General features: G+C 39.8%; 1 protein-coding gene across 1 annotated transcript in view; it reads left to right on the top strand.

The window, feature by feature from the left end:
• Window positions 1–3,205: 3,205 nt before the first annotated feature.
• Window positions 3,206–21,340, top strand: part of LOC126367679 (nuclear receptor-binding protein homolog) — a 46,550-nt gene continuing 28,415 nt past the window's right edge. The window contains exon 1 of the mRNA XM_050011322.1: window positions 3,206–3,331. Coding sequence (XP_049867279.1) covers window positions 3,206–3,331 — 126 coding nt within the window. The remainder of the gene's footprint in view (window positions 3,332–21,340) is intronic.

Genomic DNA, 21,340 nt, shown 5'->3' with positions numbered 1-21,340 from the left:
CAGGTAATGAAATAAATGATGAGTTTTATAATGTCGCCCTCGCAATGACGACAGTACAACGTAAAAAGCAAAACGATGTCGTATTCATCAGGATGTTGAGACGTAAAGCTGCGTTCTCATCGAAATTCTACAATAAAAACAGGATCGTGATTCGTATATGATAAAGAAGATCAACTTTATTCTAACCAGATAAATATTATTGTTATGTTCTAACGTTTTATTACATTATATTAACTCTGCACTGCAGAAACATGAGTTCTACACGGCTTTTGCGGAACCAATTGAGATTCACAACGTCTGAGTAATGGTTTGAGAGGAACCGCTTGATTAGAGCACAAAGCTGCACAAATGCAGTGAACCGGGCGAGCCATAAGTTGAGGAGTGTACATGGATCTTAATGAGACTGGGCGGAACTACTGCCGAGAATAAAATACTCTAGCGCACTTGATTGTACGAATTTACTCGTCCGCTCATTGTATTCCAAATATTTGTCTTGCGGCTGGAAAGCTGAAAATGGTTTTCATAACGAGAAAATCTCAAGTTTTCACTGGAAAACAAGCCAACGCGTTAAATCACTTTCTAGGAGACATTTTTACGAGTCGCCCGCCGCTTATTAGGCGAAAATTGGGCATTTCCGACGTTAACGTATATATTTATCACTAGTGGCGCAATTCGTCGTACTGGGCGGTGCTGGCGAGAGGACGCAGCCTAGGAAATCTGAGTTTAACGACCCCGATAAAGCGCGAAACGGCCTATAAAATATGACGCCGCCCATTGTGTCGGCCCGCCGCCGCCCGCGCCGCTCACTTGTTAGAACGCCTCGCCTCTGTGATTCAAACGAGACGCTTCCACCCCAATACAGAAACACTTTACAACTCCCTGCTGTTTGCGTAAGGCGATATCACTGAGAAATGAAAACAACCTACTTTTAGACCTGTCCTAAATGTAATCAACGTCTAACAATGCTCGTTGATAGCGTAAACTTAAAGACAAAAGCCACCCCAATTAACTCGCTCTCTACAATTACCGACTTTTAAATTAACTCTCTTCTACTCGACCTTCAAAGGAACTTTTTGATTACAAAAATACATAAAACGTAACGTATCAATTCAAACTCCAACGAGCGACTGCTTATGATTACGATTTGGATTCGACAATCCAAAGCTTTTTGTTGCAACGCAATAACTTTTTATTTTTTTATTCACAAACGTAACTGATAATGGAGTTACAGCAACTGGAAGATATTTGCTCACAACAGATTTCATTAATTTTCACATTCCGACACCCGCTTTGACTCTTGTAACCTTCAGCTTACGAGGCACCTTTATTAATCGCTGCGCGCCGCAGGTTTTATTACTACACCTCATATTATGATTAGATTTTATAGAGAGAATCGAGGAGAACATAACACGAAAAAAATATAATTCCAAATTTTCCTATGTTGGACATACAACTGTTTTCAAGGATTTGGGCCCGGTAAATGGCAACAGGCTCTCCTCATGGAACTTAAACATAGGTGGCGAGGAGGCGGTATACCATACACCTTTGCCTGCACTGCTACAGTTGATGTAGACATAAAAATAAACATGAACAAGAAGGTTTATTCGCCGTGACTTACTACGGTAGGCATTAACTACCTGGCCGGATGAACATAGAGAAAAACGCGTTCAGCTGTTTGTTCTCCCGGGCATATCGTCAAACCCTACGGCTGACTAGCTGTCAGCATACGATTAATTAATGAATAATCTCAATCTTAGAATGTTCAAGGTAGTTCCAAGTCAACTTCGGATTCGGGTTACTTTGGCTCTATACACGCTGGTAACTGATCGCAAGTGAGCGTAAATGTATCGAATGTTAAAACGTACGTTATGTTATCAACAAGTTAGTCAATAAGATTTACGATGTTATGGAATAAGACAAAGTGGATTCAATACATACCCATAAGTACCTTCCCCCCTAAAGTTATTATCGGTAGCTGTCACCTCGATGCGAGCAAACGGCGCGGGCGCGTTTCATCACGCGCCCTAATTGAGTTGGTTGCATCAAAGCCTGCTGGGATCTGTGCTGCGTATAACAGCATTAACGTCGACCCATTTAATCCGATAGATACCCCATAATAAAAATGACGTATTCAATTCTCACCAACAATAACACTAAGTAAGTACTTACTAATTACCCTATACCTTATAAAATATAGATTCGTTTCGCTAGACAGAGCAAGTTGTCATCTGATAGACTCTACCCACCCAATTAGGGATTACGGACGTGAATGTATGTATATTAAAGACAATTAACGTAACCAACTAATAATAATAGAGCACCACGGATTTTGTTTAAGGGCTGTACTTATAATATAACCGGTACATAACATAATTATTAGGTAAGATTATTAGAACGTACGTGACTTATTTTAATATTATTTTGTTTCGAAATAAGTACCTATTTATTTTCTCAATTCCTCCAATCTGCTCCAACCTCGAAGTTCAAACTTGTTCAAAAATACCACCAATGCCATCTAGTGTGTGTTGTACTAAAATGATATAGCGCCATCTACAATTTTTAGTGGACTAAAATGTTACTTTGTGTAATAAGAGATGGCGCTACAGGAAGAATAGATACTTTGAAGACTTACTAGATGGCGCAACTAATAATTATGTTAAGTTTCATAATCCAAAATAGACATAATATACAAAAGTAAAAAGAAGAAATAATGTTTTCTCATGACATGTGTTCTTATTTTATATTGGTTTTTACATTTTGAAATATTTTTTTAAACGAATATTCTTCTACGTACTGGCAACACCAATTTGGTCTATGGATGACTTGGAAATCGAAAAAAAGAAAAAGTTAGTTTATGGTTTTTTATTTGTGTCGAACAGAAATACGTCGCGAGCTTCGCCGGTGATCAATTTATTTCAATTATCATGAGTAAGCTCGCTGGAGACGCCGTACGTTATCTCGTTTTGTAGAAAAATCTTTCGACTACAATATTAGAGTTATAAAAGTATTCGTCGAGTGTCGTGTTACGAATAATGGTGTGGGATTCATCGACAGTGACGTCTCGAGTTGCAACCTTGGATATTATGGTTACGAGAAAAAGTGTATTTTGAAAATATATCTTAGTGTTTTCTTGTTAAGAACGTCTGTAAGGTGTAATCGGGCGACGTTGTGCTTTTCTGGGAGAGGTGTGTGAGAAGACGGTGGTATGTCGGGCGGCAGGAGCATCGACAAGGAGCGCAAGTCTCCTCGCGAAAGCGGAGAGGACTCGGAAGATGAGAGTGAGATCCTCGAGGAGAGCCCCTGCGGTCGGTGGCTTAAGCGCCGGGAAGAGGTGAGTTATGCTCTACTTTTACTAAGTTACATAGATCTCGTGTAAAATGTCAGTTAACCGCACAAAGGCCGTCACCCGCCGTCGCGTCAGCTGATTCACAAGGCAACTCGATTCTGACGCACATAACACGCAGTAATGCACTAAGCGTATGCATACGAAGTTTGTTTTGAGAACTGCCTCTCCAGTAGCATTGTAGGAATTCCAAGCTGTTCTTCAAACATAAATAAACAGACATGCTGATGTTTTCCTCTAAATTCCAAACCTTCACATTTATGCCAGAATTTCCCAATAATAATCATTATCATTTTCATTGGTATGCAACATAAATATAATTATTTACATTCTTATTAATATTCCGTATTCACAGATATTAACTGTAATTTGATATTAATTGGAAGTCAGCAAATAATTAAGAGCTAGTTGAAAATATATTACTATTTTCATTTAAATACAATTATTCCTCTATGGTGTATTCAACGGACAAATATTTTATTATAACATATGCCTGTCATTGTCATTGGGGATCCACAGATACATAAGTTGTCAAAGTCAATGTTTTGACACTCTTGTTAGTGTCTGTAGATATAAGAAATCACTATTATAAGTGTGCAGTCCATCACATTTTCATATTAAATCTACCATAATTAAGTTTAAAATTATTTTTGAAGCTATGGATTATTCTAAGTGCCAATGGTCAGGCTCTGTTGCCATTCAGTCTGTTGACTTCCACAGTAAACATGGGACAATTATTATTTTTATGTCGTTGGACTTTAAATATTTTTTATATTATACCTACCTAGTACCTATAGTGAGCATTAATACAACTATTAATTATGTTATTGTTTTATGCAACGTCAGACATGTAAGGTTGGTGATAAATTATGTCTTTTAGGATGTACCAATAGGTATAAAACTTATTAAATCTACCATAATTAAGTTTAAAATTATTTTTGAAGCTATGGATTATTCTAAGTGCCAATGGTCAGGCTCTGTTGCCAATCCAATATTAATTGTTATCTGATCTAGAAAGCTAACTCTAGAAATTCACATTGGAATACAGGAATTGTGTTGCTGTATATACACATTGGGTTGGTAGCCCGTGCTTCAGAAGGCATGTTAAGCCGTTGGTCTAGGTTACTAATTACTGATACGGCTCAATAGTAACCCTGACACCAGTGTTGATGGGGTAATCCACCTTACAACCCACACAACAGAAGAATAAGAATTGGTTAGTTGTATGTTCATTTATATTGACAATACAGTAGGATTATATGGTACAGATAATTAGATGATTACGAGTACCTACTCCTAAGATAATTTCTCATTCAAAAATTATAAAATGAAAGTTTCATATTGAGTAATTGCCAACAATAGCCTGTTATTTTTATACTGCTTCATATGAGGTTTACGTCTTCTGCTGAAATGTTAGTGAAAGTGAAGTATACTTTTATGTAATGTACTTTAGTATTTGGAAGACCATTTTTAAATTGGACTTTTTTATATGTTAGTCTCTTTACATTAATTAGGCACACTATTTTATTATATCGGTTTTAGCTAGCATATTAAATATCGGTTTTAGCATTTGCGAAAATGTAAAAATTACAGCTTAACCAAAATGGCTCATCTGTCTTATCACCCACTCATATTTTCTCCCCTGATCACGCTATGGTCTGCAACTAATTGGTTTACTCTCATAATCGGTTTAACCCACAGGCGGGCTACTTTTTACACACAGTAGCTAATTACTAGACACAGTAATAGCAGACTTTCCCCCGTCGGCGTCGCGTCGGTCATCGACCGCGTTCGGCGCTTGCGCAAGATCACTGTCGCTTTCTAGGCTTAGGGCCTCAGCCTCCTTCTCCACAGCCTTCTGGCCCATGAATTAGCTCATGAAGATTTACACTAAGAATAGCTTATAGCTGGGAAAGTAAAATTTCGTCAACTAGAATATGTTTTAGAAGAATTTCAATTTGCTAACATATCTGCTCTAGATACCAGAATTTGATATTAAACACGTCATGTTTAATGTCATACCTGAAACGCTTGAGCCAGTATAAAATCAAATCGTCACTATTGTGATTGATCTAACAATGATTGACCTAAAACTTTAGTGCGAATTATAAAACACGAGGCTAGTGATTTAGTTACGATGACGATTGAACCTTATAAGTTCATTGTTAAGATTCTTTTTTATCACGATACATGCAAATATAATTAATAACAGAGTATAATTGAAAAAAGTTCATTAGGACCGTAGCACCAAGTCAGACTCAGTTGTCTTGGCATTTTCCTGCTATAGAACAATGGATATCCGAGAATCCGTGGTACCGTTTTCCAAATACTGTTTATGTATACCTACTTTATTCTTGCAATTCACATGGATTCGAATTATAAGGCCTAGTAGTATACGCGGCACTGACGTCACACGTCGAAGTTTCACGTGATATCTAATTCAAATTATCTTCCAGTTGATTAGTAATTCAAATAGGTACCTGTGAAAAACACATGTGTGACGAGCCGAATCATTATTTCCTTTGCTCTTGTATCAAAATATATTTCAGTGCGGCGCATATCTATCACGAGAAACTAACTAACAAGAGAAATAGTTAAACGTTTTCTTAAATCACGTCAATGGAAAAAGTGTTGTTAACGTCAAGGTCATTTCTGTACGTCAAGCGCATATATGAGTGTGTGTAGTGTGGATTTGATGTAACGTGTGCGCGTTGATCGAGTTAATTCATGCTCAAGATGTGGGCTAATGAGTGTGGCATTGACGCGCGGCCACATCGGTCACAATTGACGAAAGCTGGACGCGCCGTGACGTCGGCGCCCGCGCCGCCGCGCCGCTCGGCGAGGCCGCGCCGGAATACAACTCATTGCTAAACGACAGACTTTAAACTGCAATCTTAGCTTGCCTCGGAATGTCTTGGCTACCTAATACAATACAATACAAAAACTCTTAAACTCTAATATTTATATTTTTTAAAGCATTATTTTAACCTCCGGTAGGAGACATAACTAAAAGAAGGAAATTTACTTAGATAATGTGGTGTGATTTGCTGAGCAATGAACAATCATTGAAGACAAAATCTCACACCACTTTGTGATCTACACAAATAGACAACATCACGCTTATTTCCGGTTGGGGTAGGTAGACACTATACAATTGCACTTAGATACTACGATTGATCTGACATTCGCTTCTTCTACTTTGAACAAAATCCATCGCCAATTCTATAAATCGTTTAATTAGTTAACAATTTTTAAAACGGCTACAGCTACCACAGCAATATGGATTGAAAAATATAATTTATGTATAACATTAAACATCCTAATTGCTTCCCACAGCTGGGCACAGGCATCCCTTCAATCAACTGGAGGGACAGAATACCGTTTAATGAATCACGACAAGACGGACACCCATTAAGACTGTAGTGCTATAACCATAAACGTTTAACACATAATCGACCCTAAATGTATCATATGGCAAGGCGAAATCCCAGAAAGTGGGTGGGTATCATCAGGCGAAAGGCCAAGTTGACCCGAATTACATTTGTTACTTAGAATTCTAGCGTTCACATTAGAAATTGACACAGCGAAACTCACACGAACTCATTCGTCATAATAAATGATCGGCCATTTTTTACCATCATTTTTTCATATCACATCTTGCAGCCGGTTATAACTTTTATTTCCAGGCAATAGTTACCATATTTTAGCGTCAAATAGTAGTTTAATAAGTGGCACACTTTCATCACTAGGTCAACGACTCGAGCTCGAAGACAGTGGCCTTTTTTCTAAGCTTTTTTTTTTGTATGAAAGTGAAAATAATCCATATATCGCTATTATATTATGGCAAGAAGAAAGTTGGCGGATTTCCATTGAGTGTTTTTTGCGAACCGTATGTGCGTAATACAATTTTAAATCAGTTTACTAGTGTCTTTTTCAAGCGATGTCTGCAAAATATATCTACAACTATGAATTTTAAGAGGCCAATATCTACCTCATCATTACTCAATTGAAGTACCTAAGTACTACGTGAAACCGCAAAAAAGGAGCTACTGTAAAGACGGCAAAAAACACATTAAAAATAAAATTCCAATATCTTAAGACTTCGTATCCCCAATGTATAATCGGCAGTTTACACACAGGACGGCTTATTACGTCGTAACTAGCCAAAGGTCGAACCGCCCTCGGCCATTAGTTGTAACGAGACCCCCAGGCAATACCAGCGACAGTCGTACTCGTTACTTTTACGGTCGCGGCCCTGGCTGTTACACAGAAGTACAACCCGATTATGGACTCTCTTATAGTCTGCCTTATCTGCCGCTAGATTCAGCTTTACCTGTTTTCAACTCAGAAACCCCAGAGAATGTTCAGTTAAACTACGAGAAAAAAACTGCCGTGAAAAATAGAAACCATTTTAAACATAATGTACGAAATCAATATAAATATGCTGTTCAATCACCCTTTCTAACAGCCGAAAACTACAAATGTATCATTCCAAAATCACAAATACAATTCTTATTCTTATTTGCAGTTTGTACGCAATAGGGTGCCAAGCAAAACATGATCGATTTCACAGTCAATGTACGGACTCCGCGCCAACTGTACTTGACCTTTGATGGAGAGAAACTACAGAGGAAAACTCCTCCGAAAATCATTAGCTATTTGGCTCCAGAGATAATGGACAATACTAATAGCTATCATTCGAACGAGCACAGCCAAATGACCATTTTACCTTCTTCACTTTTGGCATCGTGATTATTTCACCCTCAATCACTCTGTTATTAAACGAGTGATCAAATTAGATAATAGTACCTAATTGTCACAGTTATAATCATTGTTTACAATAAAATACCAAGTTACTACAAAATTTTCCGATCGATACCACAATATATCTTCAAGACAAATGATTCTAGATAAAATGTTACAAAATATTGTATTACTCTTTAGATCTAGATTTGATGTAAATAACCCAACTTTGCACGAAACCTTTCAGCAGTTATTCACCTTAACGTGCCCTAACCTCCTACTCGCAAGCTACCCATGTTCACGCCAATTCCACATAAAGCAGAACCTTCCAGAGCCATCAACGAGCAAGCATACGAATTACGACGAGGAATGTCCATAATAGGCCCTGAACAGCAGGTCGATGGAACCAGTTTGCCACCGAAATAGGCGCTTGTGGTTTCATCTAGATTGCAGCTATCGCTCTCGCGGCAATCAAGCGGCCGTATTAAGATAATACACACGCGAACTGGAAACATGATATTGCTGTCTTTTAATTAAGCGCTTCAGACTCACGATTAATTAGCACTGAGCCTTTTAAATTTTTTGTTTTCATACTCGTGGAGTCCGCATACTTAGTCTATTTAAGTTATTAAGTGGTTACCACAACTCTTAATGGATGTTTAGAACTAGTTCTCGATGTTGATGCTCATAATATATGGATGTGCTTAACGTCAATTTAGCTTTTGCAGCGAGCGCCCGATTAATTCCAGAGACTCCTTAGCTATGAACTCAGAGGGGCATTCATCGCATGAAGAACTAATTACCCACACCTCATCGAGCACAGATGAAGAGCAGTATTAGGTACATGTTTGTTCGAAACTACAAGTGTCTGCACTTTACAGCTACCTTATTATAAAAGCTATAGGTACCCCTGAAAGCTTACAATACGCCGTCCACATTAAATGTGACGGAAACTCACAGTCATTTCTGTCCTGATATCACTTATTATATAATCCATCACGGGTAGCGCTCCCACCTGATATTCAATTCAAGACTACTCGTCAAACACCCGAAATAATAAGCATTGTTCTAGACACATTGCGACACCAACAAATGTCAGCGGGTGTAGCTGATGTAATGCGCACCTACACAGAATAAACACTCCAGAGTAGACAGTCGAAACCCGATAGAAGTTTGTACCTACCTAACTAAAGCCAGAAACTTTAGTAAATATAAGCTCCACTACACCGATTAAATAGTTGTTTTATTAGCGTTAGAAGAGTCTTGTGGTCTCGTTAGCTAACCTAATAAAACTCAGTTTACATTGTACGACCAAATATCACGCAATATCAATCAGTAACAATGTCCGCTGGGAACAGTTCGGCGAATCGATGGGCCCACGCAATTGGCTTTCCATTTTGACCACTTCAGATAATTAATTAAATATGCTACCGTCCTTCGCTTAACTATTCCAAAAGAGAATCATTATGATGTATTATGTTAAATAGTGGAACTACGACAAGTGATGTTTGTTTCGCATTGCAAATAGACTCAAGGACCGTTTCGCACACGTTCGTTAATTCTAAGAAGTCGCGTCCAATACACCTATTAAGTCGGTTCAAACGTTAAAAACATATGCGGTCATTTATTCATATTTAAATATACAATATCTAAAGTTCCATTTATGAATTTCACTGCTCACCTAGCTCATCTTTCTTGCACAATGATGTACGTACTGTAATGAAACCGTGCATTCGCTTACGAGAAAGCTGTTAATATCGACGCCGTTCGTCGCGTTGTAGAAGCGGCCTCGTAGGCACAATCTGCAAGACAGTGGTGTCTATATTCGCCATGGCGTGACCGAGGCCAGACGGGCCGCAGACGAGAGAAAGGCGACGACTGAGTCAGTGTTAGCGAGTGCAATGATCCGACCTCACCTCCCTGTTACGTCACCATAGTTACGGTGGAGTGGCTCACTAGAGATTGTCGAACTGAACTTGATCAATTGAAAAAAACGATTACCTAATACAACTTATAAACTAAACAAGACACACATTGATTCTGGGCCATTATAGTGGCGATGAGCTGCTCACCTATTATGCATCTTAAGACGTCGCATCATATCCTGATAATCAAGAGTGGCTGCAAGTTGTCGTCCGATTGCTTGAGACTCTGCTAAGTAAACGTTAAAAGGAATCTATTTTTCATTTACTAAATGTTCATTAATTGGTCTTCGAACTGTGACGGAGTCGGATATATTAAAAACAAACAAGGGTTCGTTAAATGACTACACAGTTACTCTATGGTATGACACACCGACACTATTTTAGGAGACTTTTAGGTCGATAATTCTATTTACTAAACGTTGGAATATTGCTTTCTGACAGCAATATCCTTAATGTTCTGTCATCCTGTAGTATAGACTTATGAAGTGTAAAACCAACGAAAAACCAACGAGATCTACAGCAGAAATCTTTGCAAATGTAGTATACATTGCAATAAAATCCAGGTATCTCTAGCATGTGACATTGAATGTGGCCAATGGGCCGTGACAACGATAAAACCGCTGGCTGGCTCTAAACGCCCATACATTCCACTGACTAATGACTCGCGCTATTACCTGTCATAATTTCTTACTAAGTTTGCTGTAAGTAGACTTTTCCTGATAGTAAATGCTACAAAGAAACAGCAATAACTGAGAAATATTTCAACAAGGTACGGTAAGTCTGCAACAGGAAAAGAGCAAAATATAATAAAACATTTGTACAGCATTTCTAAATGCTAGCGTACATGTCTTGAACACGGCAAGCGTGCGCCCGCGCAGGTCCGCATTACAGATCAAGTTGAAGGCGACGATAAATATACCGGCGGCTGCCGTGCAAATTGTCGCGTAAGCGCACTGCACACTGTTACTCCGGTGCGGTATGCGGTACGAAGGGTAATATACTTATTTGTTTAAAATTGACATTGTCAACTGCAAACTTATTTCATTACAATACCATCACTGAAAAATGCAACTTTTCGAAGCATTTGTATTATCCTCTAAAACACGTCATACATACATAAACTGACGCCCAGAATCTCTAATGGGGTGGACAAAGCCACAATTAATCAAATACAACTTGAAGCCGCACTGTTAATATGAAGTCCTAACCCCTAGTAGTTTTATTTTCCTGTAAACTGTTTAAATTGCGCTCTTCGCTTAACATTCCCACAGTAAAGAGAGTTTGTACAGACAAAAGACCCTTATATTCATAGCTCTTTAAGAATACATAATTCCCCATACATTTACAATTATGCATTATGAATACAACATGAATAGGCCTCCGTCCGTTTTCTATAGCTCGGCCGAAGTCAATATAAATCTGCTGACGTTATTTATATTGCAGGGTGCTTCAGTTTCCGATTATTCAAGTTATATTAACTCCGGTATTACATTGTATTCGTGAGCGTCCCGAAGTCCTGAACCGTACACGCCCACACGCCGCCATTATTCCACTATCTCCTCGAGTTGTCGAGCCCGATAGTAATTTATCGCTACAATAACGACGCAAGGTACATATTACTGAGAGAATTTTATTCGGTCAGATTTTTTACCGACCGCGGACCTGTAACGAAATTGTACGAGTAACTTCCCAGTACCGAGTGGAAGATATTCCGTGGTAACGGTAATGTCTCCCGAAATGCGGCGGTCTCGTTTGGGGATACGAGCTAATTCTCCAAAACTGCATTTGGCTTAATGTTCCTAACCGGTGAGACCAGTTACTACAATTCCTTAGAAACCGCAGTGATATTTCGTTGCTAATAGCCGTCTAATTCTCATGCGGTTTTCCTCAAGACAGGCACTAGTTCGCTTCTTTCTTCGGAGCTATTTATAATCGCGCCCTCACAAACCTTTCCGCCATCCCTCCCCGAAGTTGTCTACCTAAACGCAATTAAGTGTACGCATAATTTAAAAGAGGTAATTTACATTAACGCCCGAAGCACCTCTTGATAACATCCTTTATAGCACGTTGTTATAAGCTGCAAATTTACGACGCGAGCGCCGTCAAACTGCTACTTATGCATCGTACGTCAGATTCATTTTTTCGGTAACCTTGAATCGATATTGTTATCGGCTTAATTATAAAAGTAAAACCTTCACCCTAATGAGTTTTGGTAACATTTTCACTGTAAACTAATAATACTATCTTTATTGGATCTACGAACAAACGAATACAATTTATGAGGTCGTTTATATTATTCGTCATCGGGCGGTGAATCATCGCTCCATTTCCGTGGAGAAAGGCCGAAGTTTGATCGTAACGAATAGGGGCGGCCGCTGAGCTATATAATCGATACTGCACTCATAGCGGCCTATCTCTCGTATGCATCAGATCCCGCACAACACTTCTTCTATCTGTGGGTTGTGAAGTAAATTGCCAACCTCAGCAATTCTATCATGGGGGTTATTATTAACCCGCCCAAGGCTCCTGATATGGCTCATGTATCGACTACGTATTTACATCAGTAAGAAGTAATTCGCACCAACAGCTTAATGTGCCTTCCGAAGCACGGTTCTTCTTTCTAGACTTTTGATCGAAAAGTTTCGCTTTTAATAATTATTTTTTACTTTATCTCTTTTCATTATTAACCGTTGCCGGAAACGAACAAACCTTGGAATGTGATTACGACTGACAAGACGTAATTCATTAATTGCCAGTTATAAAAGTTTTGCGTCGATTTAATTAAACCCATTCGATTCGAATCTGACGCAGTTTGTCCGTGGCACTGGTATAGTAGCTGGTATAAGTACGTTGGTATCTAGCAATACGCTGTGATTCACCGTCGCTGGCGAGGTGATTCATACTAACTGACGTGTGCGGGTTACAGACCCAATGGTCACACGTGTCGCGACAATATTCGTCATTATGAATTAAACCTTTCGGTGAAACAGACAACCTATCCATTACGATTACTAACCTCATGACACTATTTTGGACAAAGATGTGCTTACTGCGCTTTACTTTTAATATAACATAAACTCACGACTGTATTCCTAATTGGACTAGACAGGTACTGTCACAATATGTATACACTTTGCAACCATGTCACATTATTATTATTTTTTTGACAATTTAAACCGTAAGCCTCATTAAATGTCAAATATGAGGTTCTAAAGTGGGTACATGGTATTGCTCATGACTGTGCATCCATCGTAAGATGGACTGTGTACCCACGAAACACTGAGCTTTCTGTTGGACCATCGTGATTGGTGGCGAGAAAATGGCACTTATGATAATTAATAACTCATTGGTGCAAGTCCGGTAACTTGGATCGAACCGGCGTTTTATAAGCAAGCCAGTTGCACAGGACCAGTGACTATCCATAGAATCAATTGTGTTTATTTCAATAACACTGCTAATTACAAATGCGCCCCAATCATGGAGTTGTCAGCGTCAGTCCATACATCAACAAGCTGGATCGTTACCACTCGCGCACCATCACTGTATATTTTTTCCGTGTTGCGCGCAAAAAAGCGAGAGGCGCCCACTGAGGCGCAGGCGCCGGCAATCCGCATAGAAATGGAGTCTCAGTCGTAATGACATGCGTCGACATCGCTCATTTATCATGCTCACGCGCACTCAGTGGCTCATTGATACCTCTCGACCGTTACAAGTTTTTATTAATGATTTGAGAAATCAACTATAACCAGACAACATTTCAGTTATGCGAAGCAAGCGTTTTATGAAACAAATGTTCGTTTAAGATAAATATATTTTATACCTACGTCGTTTGAAACTTGAAACATAGCGCTTTCCGGAAAATGGATTGCATTTTTCTCGTGTAAACGTTTAGCTGAAGTACATTTTCATTACCTCTTTCACCGAAGAAGCTTAGTTCATAAAAGCTTCTAACAAACATATGCTCTTGATGTTAAATAATCCTTTGTACTGCTACTCCTTTTAATGGAATTTTCCACTACAACTGTTCCATATTTATTTTCGCTTTCCTTTTTTGCAGGTACTTAGTTTTAGGTAGGCAATTGTGCTGTAAGTTTTAAAATGTTTTGTGTATGTGTAAAGAATACTTTGCTATTCGAAGAAATATATGTTTACTTTTAAAATTAAGGACAAGTGTTGTATAGTGTCGTCCCCTAGTCGTGAATAATCTCTGGTGACGGAGACAAATAGCTTGCACTGGGGTGCGTCGGCTGTCCTATTCCCCGCGTGCGTTGCATGCGTGACTCTACCCACGATACATACTCTTGTTGACACCTAAAAAGATTCGGGAAATTTTCCACGAATAATAAACTAAATTGGTACCGTGGATTGAGTTTTATAACACTTGTTGTCAAATAGTTCGCCAGACAAAATTGAATTCAAGGTCAGTAGTAACGCCCATTATTAGCGTTAGTTATTTTTAACGTTATCGCATTATTTTTTACCTGTGGTATCATTACTGCAGCGCCCTCTGGCGAGCCACTTAACTTTTGGTTGCCAATTTCAAAATGGCTACAATCCGCGCCTTCTAACTTCTCCGCACCCCGCAATTTTGTTTTTGTTTAAACCGCTGACGTTATTCAACCCCTTGTGCCACAAACACACCTATTGTACACACAACAACTCAAAAAATACATCATAACACTTCAAACGTTCGAAAAGTGGTGAGTGATAGTTTTAGTTCCCGCGCGAACCCCTTGGTAAGTGATTTTACTTTTTTGTAAACACTATTTTCATTATTATATTCCCGCCTAGCCTACGCTCAACGGCCACCAGGGGAAGCTGGTGCCCGGCGTAGCTATAGAATTTGGTGCCTCCTGTGAGGATTAGTCCTCAAAACATTGTTTGTCGACCGCGTTTTCTCGTGTTACCCGCCATTTTCTTGTTAGAAAAAATTGGAAATTATTTTCTATGTATTTCAGCTTTCTTCGAATTTAAACCTTAATAATCCGCCTTATAACTACTACTACTACTGTAATTTACATATTTTTTGTGTGTGTAAAGTTGCATAATCGCATATTTTCTTATAATTTTGTCCACCGCATTTTTCTTGTGTGTTGCGTCACTATGGCGCCACCCACTGAGAAAGATTTTCGCAAAAAAATATACATTCTCGAATCACGCCGCGATGCTTATTATGCACGTATGCAACGTATTTATGATAGCCGTCCTTCTATTTCAAAGGTAGAATCTTGTGATTTATTTCTTTCACAATGTGAAACAATTGACGACATCCGCAAGGAATTTATGGCCACCATTAACGACATAAATTCACTGAATATGGAGTTAGATCCCGAATTCATTCCTGATTTTAATTCATGGAGTGGTTTTGAAGACATTTATTGTGCTATTCGACATACAAAAAATGTATTGAATCGTAATGTAAAACAAGACGAACAGCCTAGGTCGTGTTACGCGAAATTACCTCCCATCGAGATACCTGATTTCAATGGGAACCCCGCACAATGGAGTTTATTCTATGAAACCTTCAAATCCACTGTTCATTCCAACATGTCGCTATCGAAGTCTGAGAAGTTATATTACTTGTTGGGACGTTTGAAGGGACCCGCGCAGCTAGTATTTTCCGGCATAAGTCCCACCGCTGATAACTACGAATGCATTTGGAACGCATTAGTAACCAAATATCAAGACAAGCGTTTTTTAGCAAATGTATTTCTTGACAACATTTTTGATTCAAAGGCTTTGCCGAACCCCGCTACCGCGTCTCAGTTGGAAACGTTTATAGATAAGTTTGCCGCATCTGTCGCCGCGCTAAAACAATTAAATATTGTAGGCCTGAGCGATTATATTTTTATTTATCTCGCTTTGAAACGTTTGGACCGTGACACCGCAAAAGCATTTGAAATGTTTGTTCGTGACACTGACATACCTACTTATGATCAGTTTATCGACTTCATGAAGGGCCAAGTTAAGATTATACAACGCACTAACAACACGGCTACTTCGTCGAAAGTTGTTCAAAAGGATGTTGTTAAACCAAAAATGGTTTCCCCTCCTAAAATTACGCATACTTACATTTCCGCGACTTCTCATAATAATTCTGACTCTGTATGTTCTTTGTGTAATGCAAATCACGAACACATTTACAACTGTAAAGCATTTCTTGACATGTCCCCCGCAAACAGACATACATTTATTATGGAAAATAAATATTGTACTAACTGTCTCAGTTCCAAACATAAATGGACCGCTTGTAAAAGCACGAGTTCTTGTCGCAATTGTGGCTATCGACATCACACTTTAATTCATTTATCTAAAACCGCTTATGTAAACGAGGATAGAAAGTTGTCCCGTACTCCTCTCGTAAAACCGCAGGTGGACAAACCGCAGCAAGTCTCATCAACGCCGCAAGACGCCGAGTCACCCCACCACGCTGATCGACATGCAACGACGTCGTGTATGCCGGTCTCTCTCCCGCAAAGACCTCAGCCGCATAACCATGTCTCTTCTCCCGCTCCCGCACACTCGGTGGACGTACCCATCGCAGGCAGTGTTTCTTATCTGTCTGCTGATAATCCGCGCGCGAATTTTAACTCGCAGAACCCGCCACTTAGTACATCTGTTGTATTAGGTACCGCTTGTGTTTACGTCCGCGATCGTTATGATAATCTCGTCCTATGTCGTTGTATTATCGATCCGGGCTCGCAAAACAACTTCATTACCGCTTCTTGTTGTCGCAAATTAGGGTTAAACATTGAACAATTAAACCGCAAAACTATTATTAAAGGTTTAGGTGACCATTCGAGTACCGCTCGCGGAAAAACACATTTAACTTTTCATAGCCGCGTAAACGCTGAGCAAAGCTACTCGATGGACACTCTAGTCCTCAATACAATCACCGAAAAGTTGCCAACCGTCCCGATAAATATTTCATCGTGTGACTATTTAAAAACAATACCGCTCGCTGATGATAACTTTTCTTCGCCCTCTGATATTGAGATTCTTATCGGTGCTAAACTGTTTGTTGACATTCTATTACCGGATAAAATAGTCGGACCGCCGTACTGTCCGTCCGCTTTTTCCACCACTCTCGGTTATATAGTGATGGGCGATGCTCAGGTTGATACGGAACCCATAAGTTCTGTTTCTTACTTCGCTACCGGCGAATCTATACATGACGATCTGGAAAAGTTCTTCAAGTTAGAGGACTTAAAAGATAAACCCGTTTTGTCTCATGACGATCGAGAGTGTGAGTCATTTTATCAATCGACAACCTTACGTGACGGCTCTGGACGTTTTACCGTAGGACTACCTTTTAAAGAGAACCCTAATTTACTAGGCGATTCATTAAAAACCGCACGCAATCGTTTTTTATCTCTTGAACGCAAGTTTCAAAAAAACCCGCATTTTAAAGCCAGATATGACGAGGTCATACGCGAGTACCTAGACAAGGGTTATTTACTAGAAATACTCGAACCCAAAACCAATAGTGAGGGTTTTGTTTTACCGCATCACGGGGTACTTCGCGAAGATAAATCGTCTTCAAAACTTCGCATTGTTTTGAACGCAAGTGAGAAAACCAGTTCCGGTACCTCACTCAATGACATTCTACATACTGGCCCCGCATTACAATCGGATTTGTTTAATATTTTATTGAATTTTAGACTGTTTGGTACCGCTGTAACCGCAGACATTCGTCAAATGTATTTACAAATACTTACCCGCGAGCAAGATCAACCTTATCAACAAATCATTTACCGTTTCGACCCCCGCGAACCTCTACGTTTCTTCGCTTTTAACCGCGTTTGTTTTGGGCTTCGCTCGAGTCCTTTCTTGGCTATCCGCACCATTCATGAGCTCGCTCATCAAGAGAAAGAAAGGTTTCCTCTCGCAGCGACTCTCGCGTTCCGCGACTTATATATTGATGACATAGCTAGCTCGTTCGCTACAACGGACGAAGCAGTTACCGCCGCGCAACAGCTGATTGATATGTTCAGCGCCGGTTGTTTTGAAATGGTTAAATGGTCGAGTAATGCCCGCGACGTTTTATCCGCCGTTCCTGAATCGCACCGCTTAACAGACCCTGTCGATCTCGATAAGGATGAATCTTTGAAAATATTAGGAATGCAATGGTTTCCCGCGAGTGATTTATTCAAGTTCACGATCACTCCGTCCGATCGAGTTTGTACAAAACGCAATATGTTGTCCACTATCGCCCGCTTATGGGACATTTTAGGTCTTGTAGGACCGGTGATTGTTACCGCGAAAATTCTAATAAAGGAGTTGTGCTCGCTCAAGCTCGACTGGGACGACACTCCACCCGACTACATAGTCCACGCGTGGGATCGTTTCCAACTGGAGTTACCGCTTCTTTATAATTTTAATTTCCCGCGACATTTAAATGTATTTTCGCATAGTGATGTGGTTATTGTAGGATTTAGCGATGCAAGTGAGAAGGCGTACGGGGCTTCTGTTTATTTACATGTTGACAACAATGGTACTCGCTCCACCACCTTGGTGTGTGCGAAGTCAAAAGTGACCCCAAGTAATCATGTAGTCACCATGCCGCGACTTGAGCTGATGGCAGCGTTACTTCTCGCGAAACTTATCCGATCTGTTGTTGATACCTACTCAACCCGCTGTCATATTAGAAATATTTACGCGTTTTCGGATTCAACCATTGCCTTGCATTGGATTAATTCATCCCCGCACAGATTACAGACCTTTGTCGCGAATAGAGTGTCTAAAATCATCGCTTTGTTACCCGCGAAACACTTTTGTCATATACCGGGAGTGACAAATCCTAGTGATTGTTTATCTCGCGGCTTGTTGCCTTCGCAACTTATAAATCATTCGCTGTGGTTTACGGGCCCTTCTTGGATGTCAATGGACGAGAAGGACTGGCCCATAACACCGTTCAAGCCGGACGCTTCAGTCGACGTTCCTGAGACGAAAGTGATTTCTCTCACATCTACTACCGCGGTAGATGAAACTCCACTGCTGTGTCAACTCGCCGCCCGCTGTTCCTCTTGGACTAAACTTTTAAGAACGACTGTTTATATTTACCGCTTTTTACATGTTTTACCCCGCTCTGACTTTATTTCCGCAACAGATTTAAACTTCGCTGAAAATAAAATTTTATCCGCTTTGCAATCCGCTCATTTTAAAGACGAACTTAAAACCATAACCGCTAGTAAACGCTGTCAAAAGAAAATTCAAAAGCTCAGTCCTTTCATTTCACACGGCCTTATCCGTGTCGGAGGCCGCTTGAAAAACTCGCACCTTTCTTTCGATCAACAACATCCCATTTTATTACCACGGAAAGATCGCATAGTTGATCTAATTGTCGATCATTATCATCGCAAGCACTGTCACGCCGGCCCGAACTTGTTGTACAGTTTACTTAGACAGCAGTACTGGATTATTACCGGGCGCCGCACTATTCGTACACGGATAGACAAATGTAACTTTTGTTTCCGCACTTGTCCAAAACCCACGTTTCCTATTATGTCCGATTTACCATCTGTCCGCACTCAGGTGGTTCCGAAGGCTTTCATACATACAGGATGTGACTATGCCGGACCGCTAAGTATTACGCTAAAGCGTGGACGTGGTATACACAGTCAAAAAGCGTACATTTGTCTGTTTGTGTGCATGACCACCCGCGCGATTCATATAGAATTAGCATCCGATCTAAGTACCGCTACTTTTATCGCCGCATTCAAACGTTTTCTTTCCCGCCGCGGTCCCATTTCAGTTTTACATTCGGACAATGGTACCAATTTTGTTGGTGCAAAATCATTTTGTACCGAACTTTTTAACTTTATAACTTCAGATAGTTACCGCCGCGCTTTAGTTTACGAACTTTCCGATTATAAAATCGAATTTAAAAATATTCCGCCGAATTCACCGCACTTTGGTTCTTGGGAACCTCTAATTAAAACGGTTAAAACGCACCTGTTTAGGGTGATAGGATCACAAATCCTCACTCTAGAGGAAATGAACACGGTCTTGTGTCAAATAGAAAGCATTGTTAACTCGCGCCCTCTATGTAGTACATTGTCACAAGATCCAAGTGAACCGCTCGCTATAACTCCCGCGCATTTCTTAACACTAACCCCGCTTCAGTTTTTACCAGCGGCCCCAGTCGACGACAAGCCTTTGCATCTATTAGACAGATATCAGCTGTTAGACAAACTAGTTCAGTCTTTTTGGGACAAGTGGTCCCTAGAATATTTAAACACGCTTCAATCGCGACAGAAATGGAATTTTCCTGTTTCCAATATTAAACTTGGTACTGTCGTTCTTGTCATTCAAGACAACAAGGTTCCGCCTTTGCAGTGGGAGTTAGGCATTGTTACCGATGTACATCCTGGTAAAGATAATGTTATCAGGGTTGCTACAATTAAAACTTCTAAGGGTAGTTTCAAACGGCCGATTGTTAGGTTGTGCCCTTTACCCACACAGTAGTTTTAGTTTATTTTTTATTACCGCAGACACTTATGCTGCGTTTAGGATAGTAGTTATAAGTGTTTCTTATTTTATTTTTATTTTATTTTCGCATTCGCGTTTTTTACGCTAATTCTCTTTGAAAGTTCACCCTTTCAAGGCGGGGTGTGTAGTAACGCCCATTATTAGCGTTAGTTATTTTTAACGTTATCGCATTATTTTTTACCTGTGGTATCATTACTGCAGCGCCCTCTGGCGAGCCACTTAACTTTTGGTTGCCAATTTCAAAATGGCTACAATCCGCGCCTTCTAACTTCTCCGCACCCCGCAATTTTGTTTTTGTTTAAACCGCTGACGTTATTCAACCCCTTGTGCCACAAACACACCTATTGTACACACAACAACTCAAAAAATACATCATAACACTTCAAACGTTCGAAAAGTGGTGAGTGATAGTTTTAGTTCCCGCGCGAACCCCTTGGTAAGTGATTTTACTTTTTTGTAAACACTATTTTCATTATTATATTCCCGCCTAGCCTACGCTCAACGGCCACCAGGGGAAGCTGGTGCCCGGCGTAGCTAGTCAGAATACGTTACTACGAGATTTTTTGATTTATTTTTCGTTCCCAAAGCAAATATTAAACTTTGGCATATAAAAAAGTATGAGTCGGAGAAGGAATATGAAATAGGACGAAGCGGGAATAAAATGACTGAAATTATATTTTGGAACGAAGGAAGCATATTGTTTGGGACGACCTAGGATTTTTTAATGTGGGACAAAACTAAGTGGGACAAATGAAGAATAAATATTTTTTTCTCTTCAAGGGAAATTTCTCAATATTTAATTCGATAAGTAATAAATCAAGACAAAATCATCATAGAT

Source organism: Pectinophora gossypiella, chromosome 6, assembly GCF_024362695.1.
Source record: "Pectinophora gossypiella chromosome 6, ilPecGoss1.1, whole genome shotgun sequence".
In the NCBI taxonomy this organism is placed as follows: Eukaryota; Metazoa; Arthropoda; class Insecta; order Lepidoptera; family Gelechiidae; genus Pectinophora; species Pectinophora gossypiella.
This window is presented reverse-complemented; position numbering and strand designations above follow the sequence as displayed.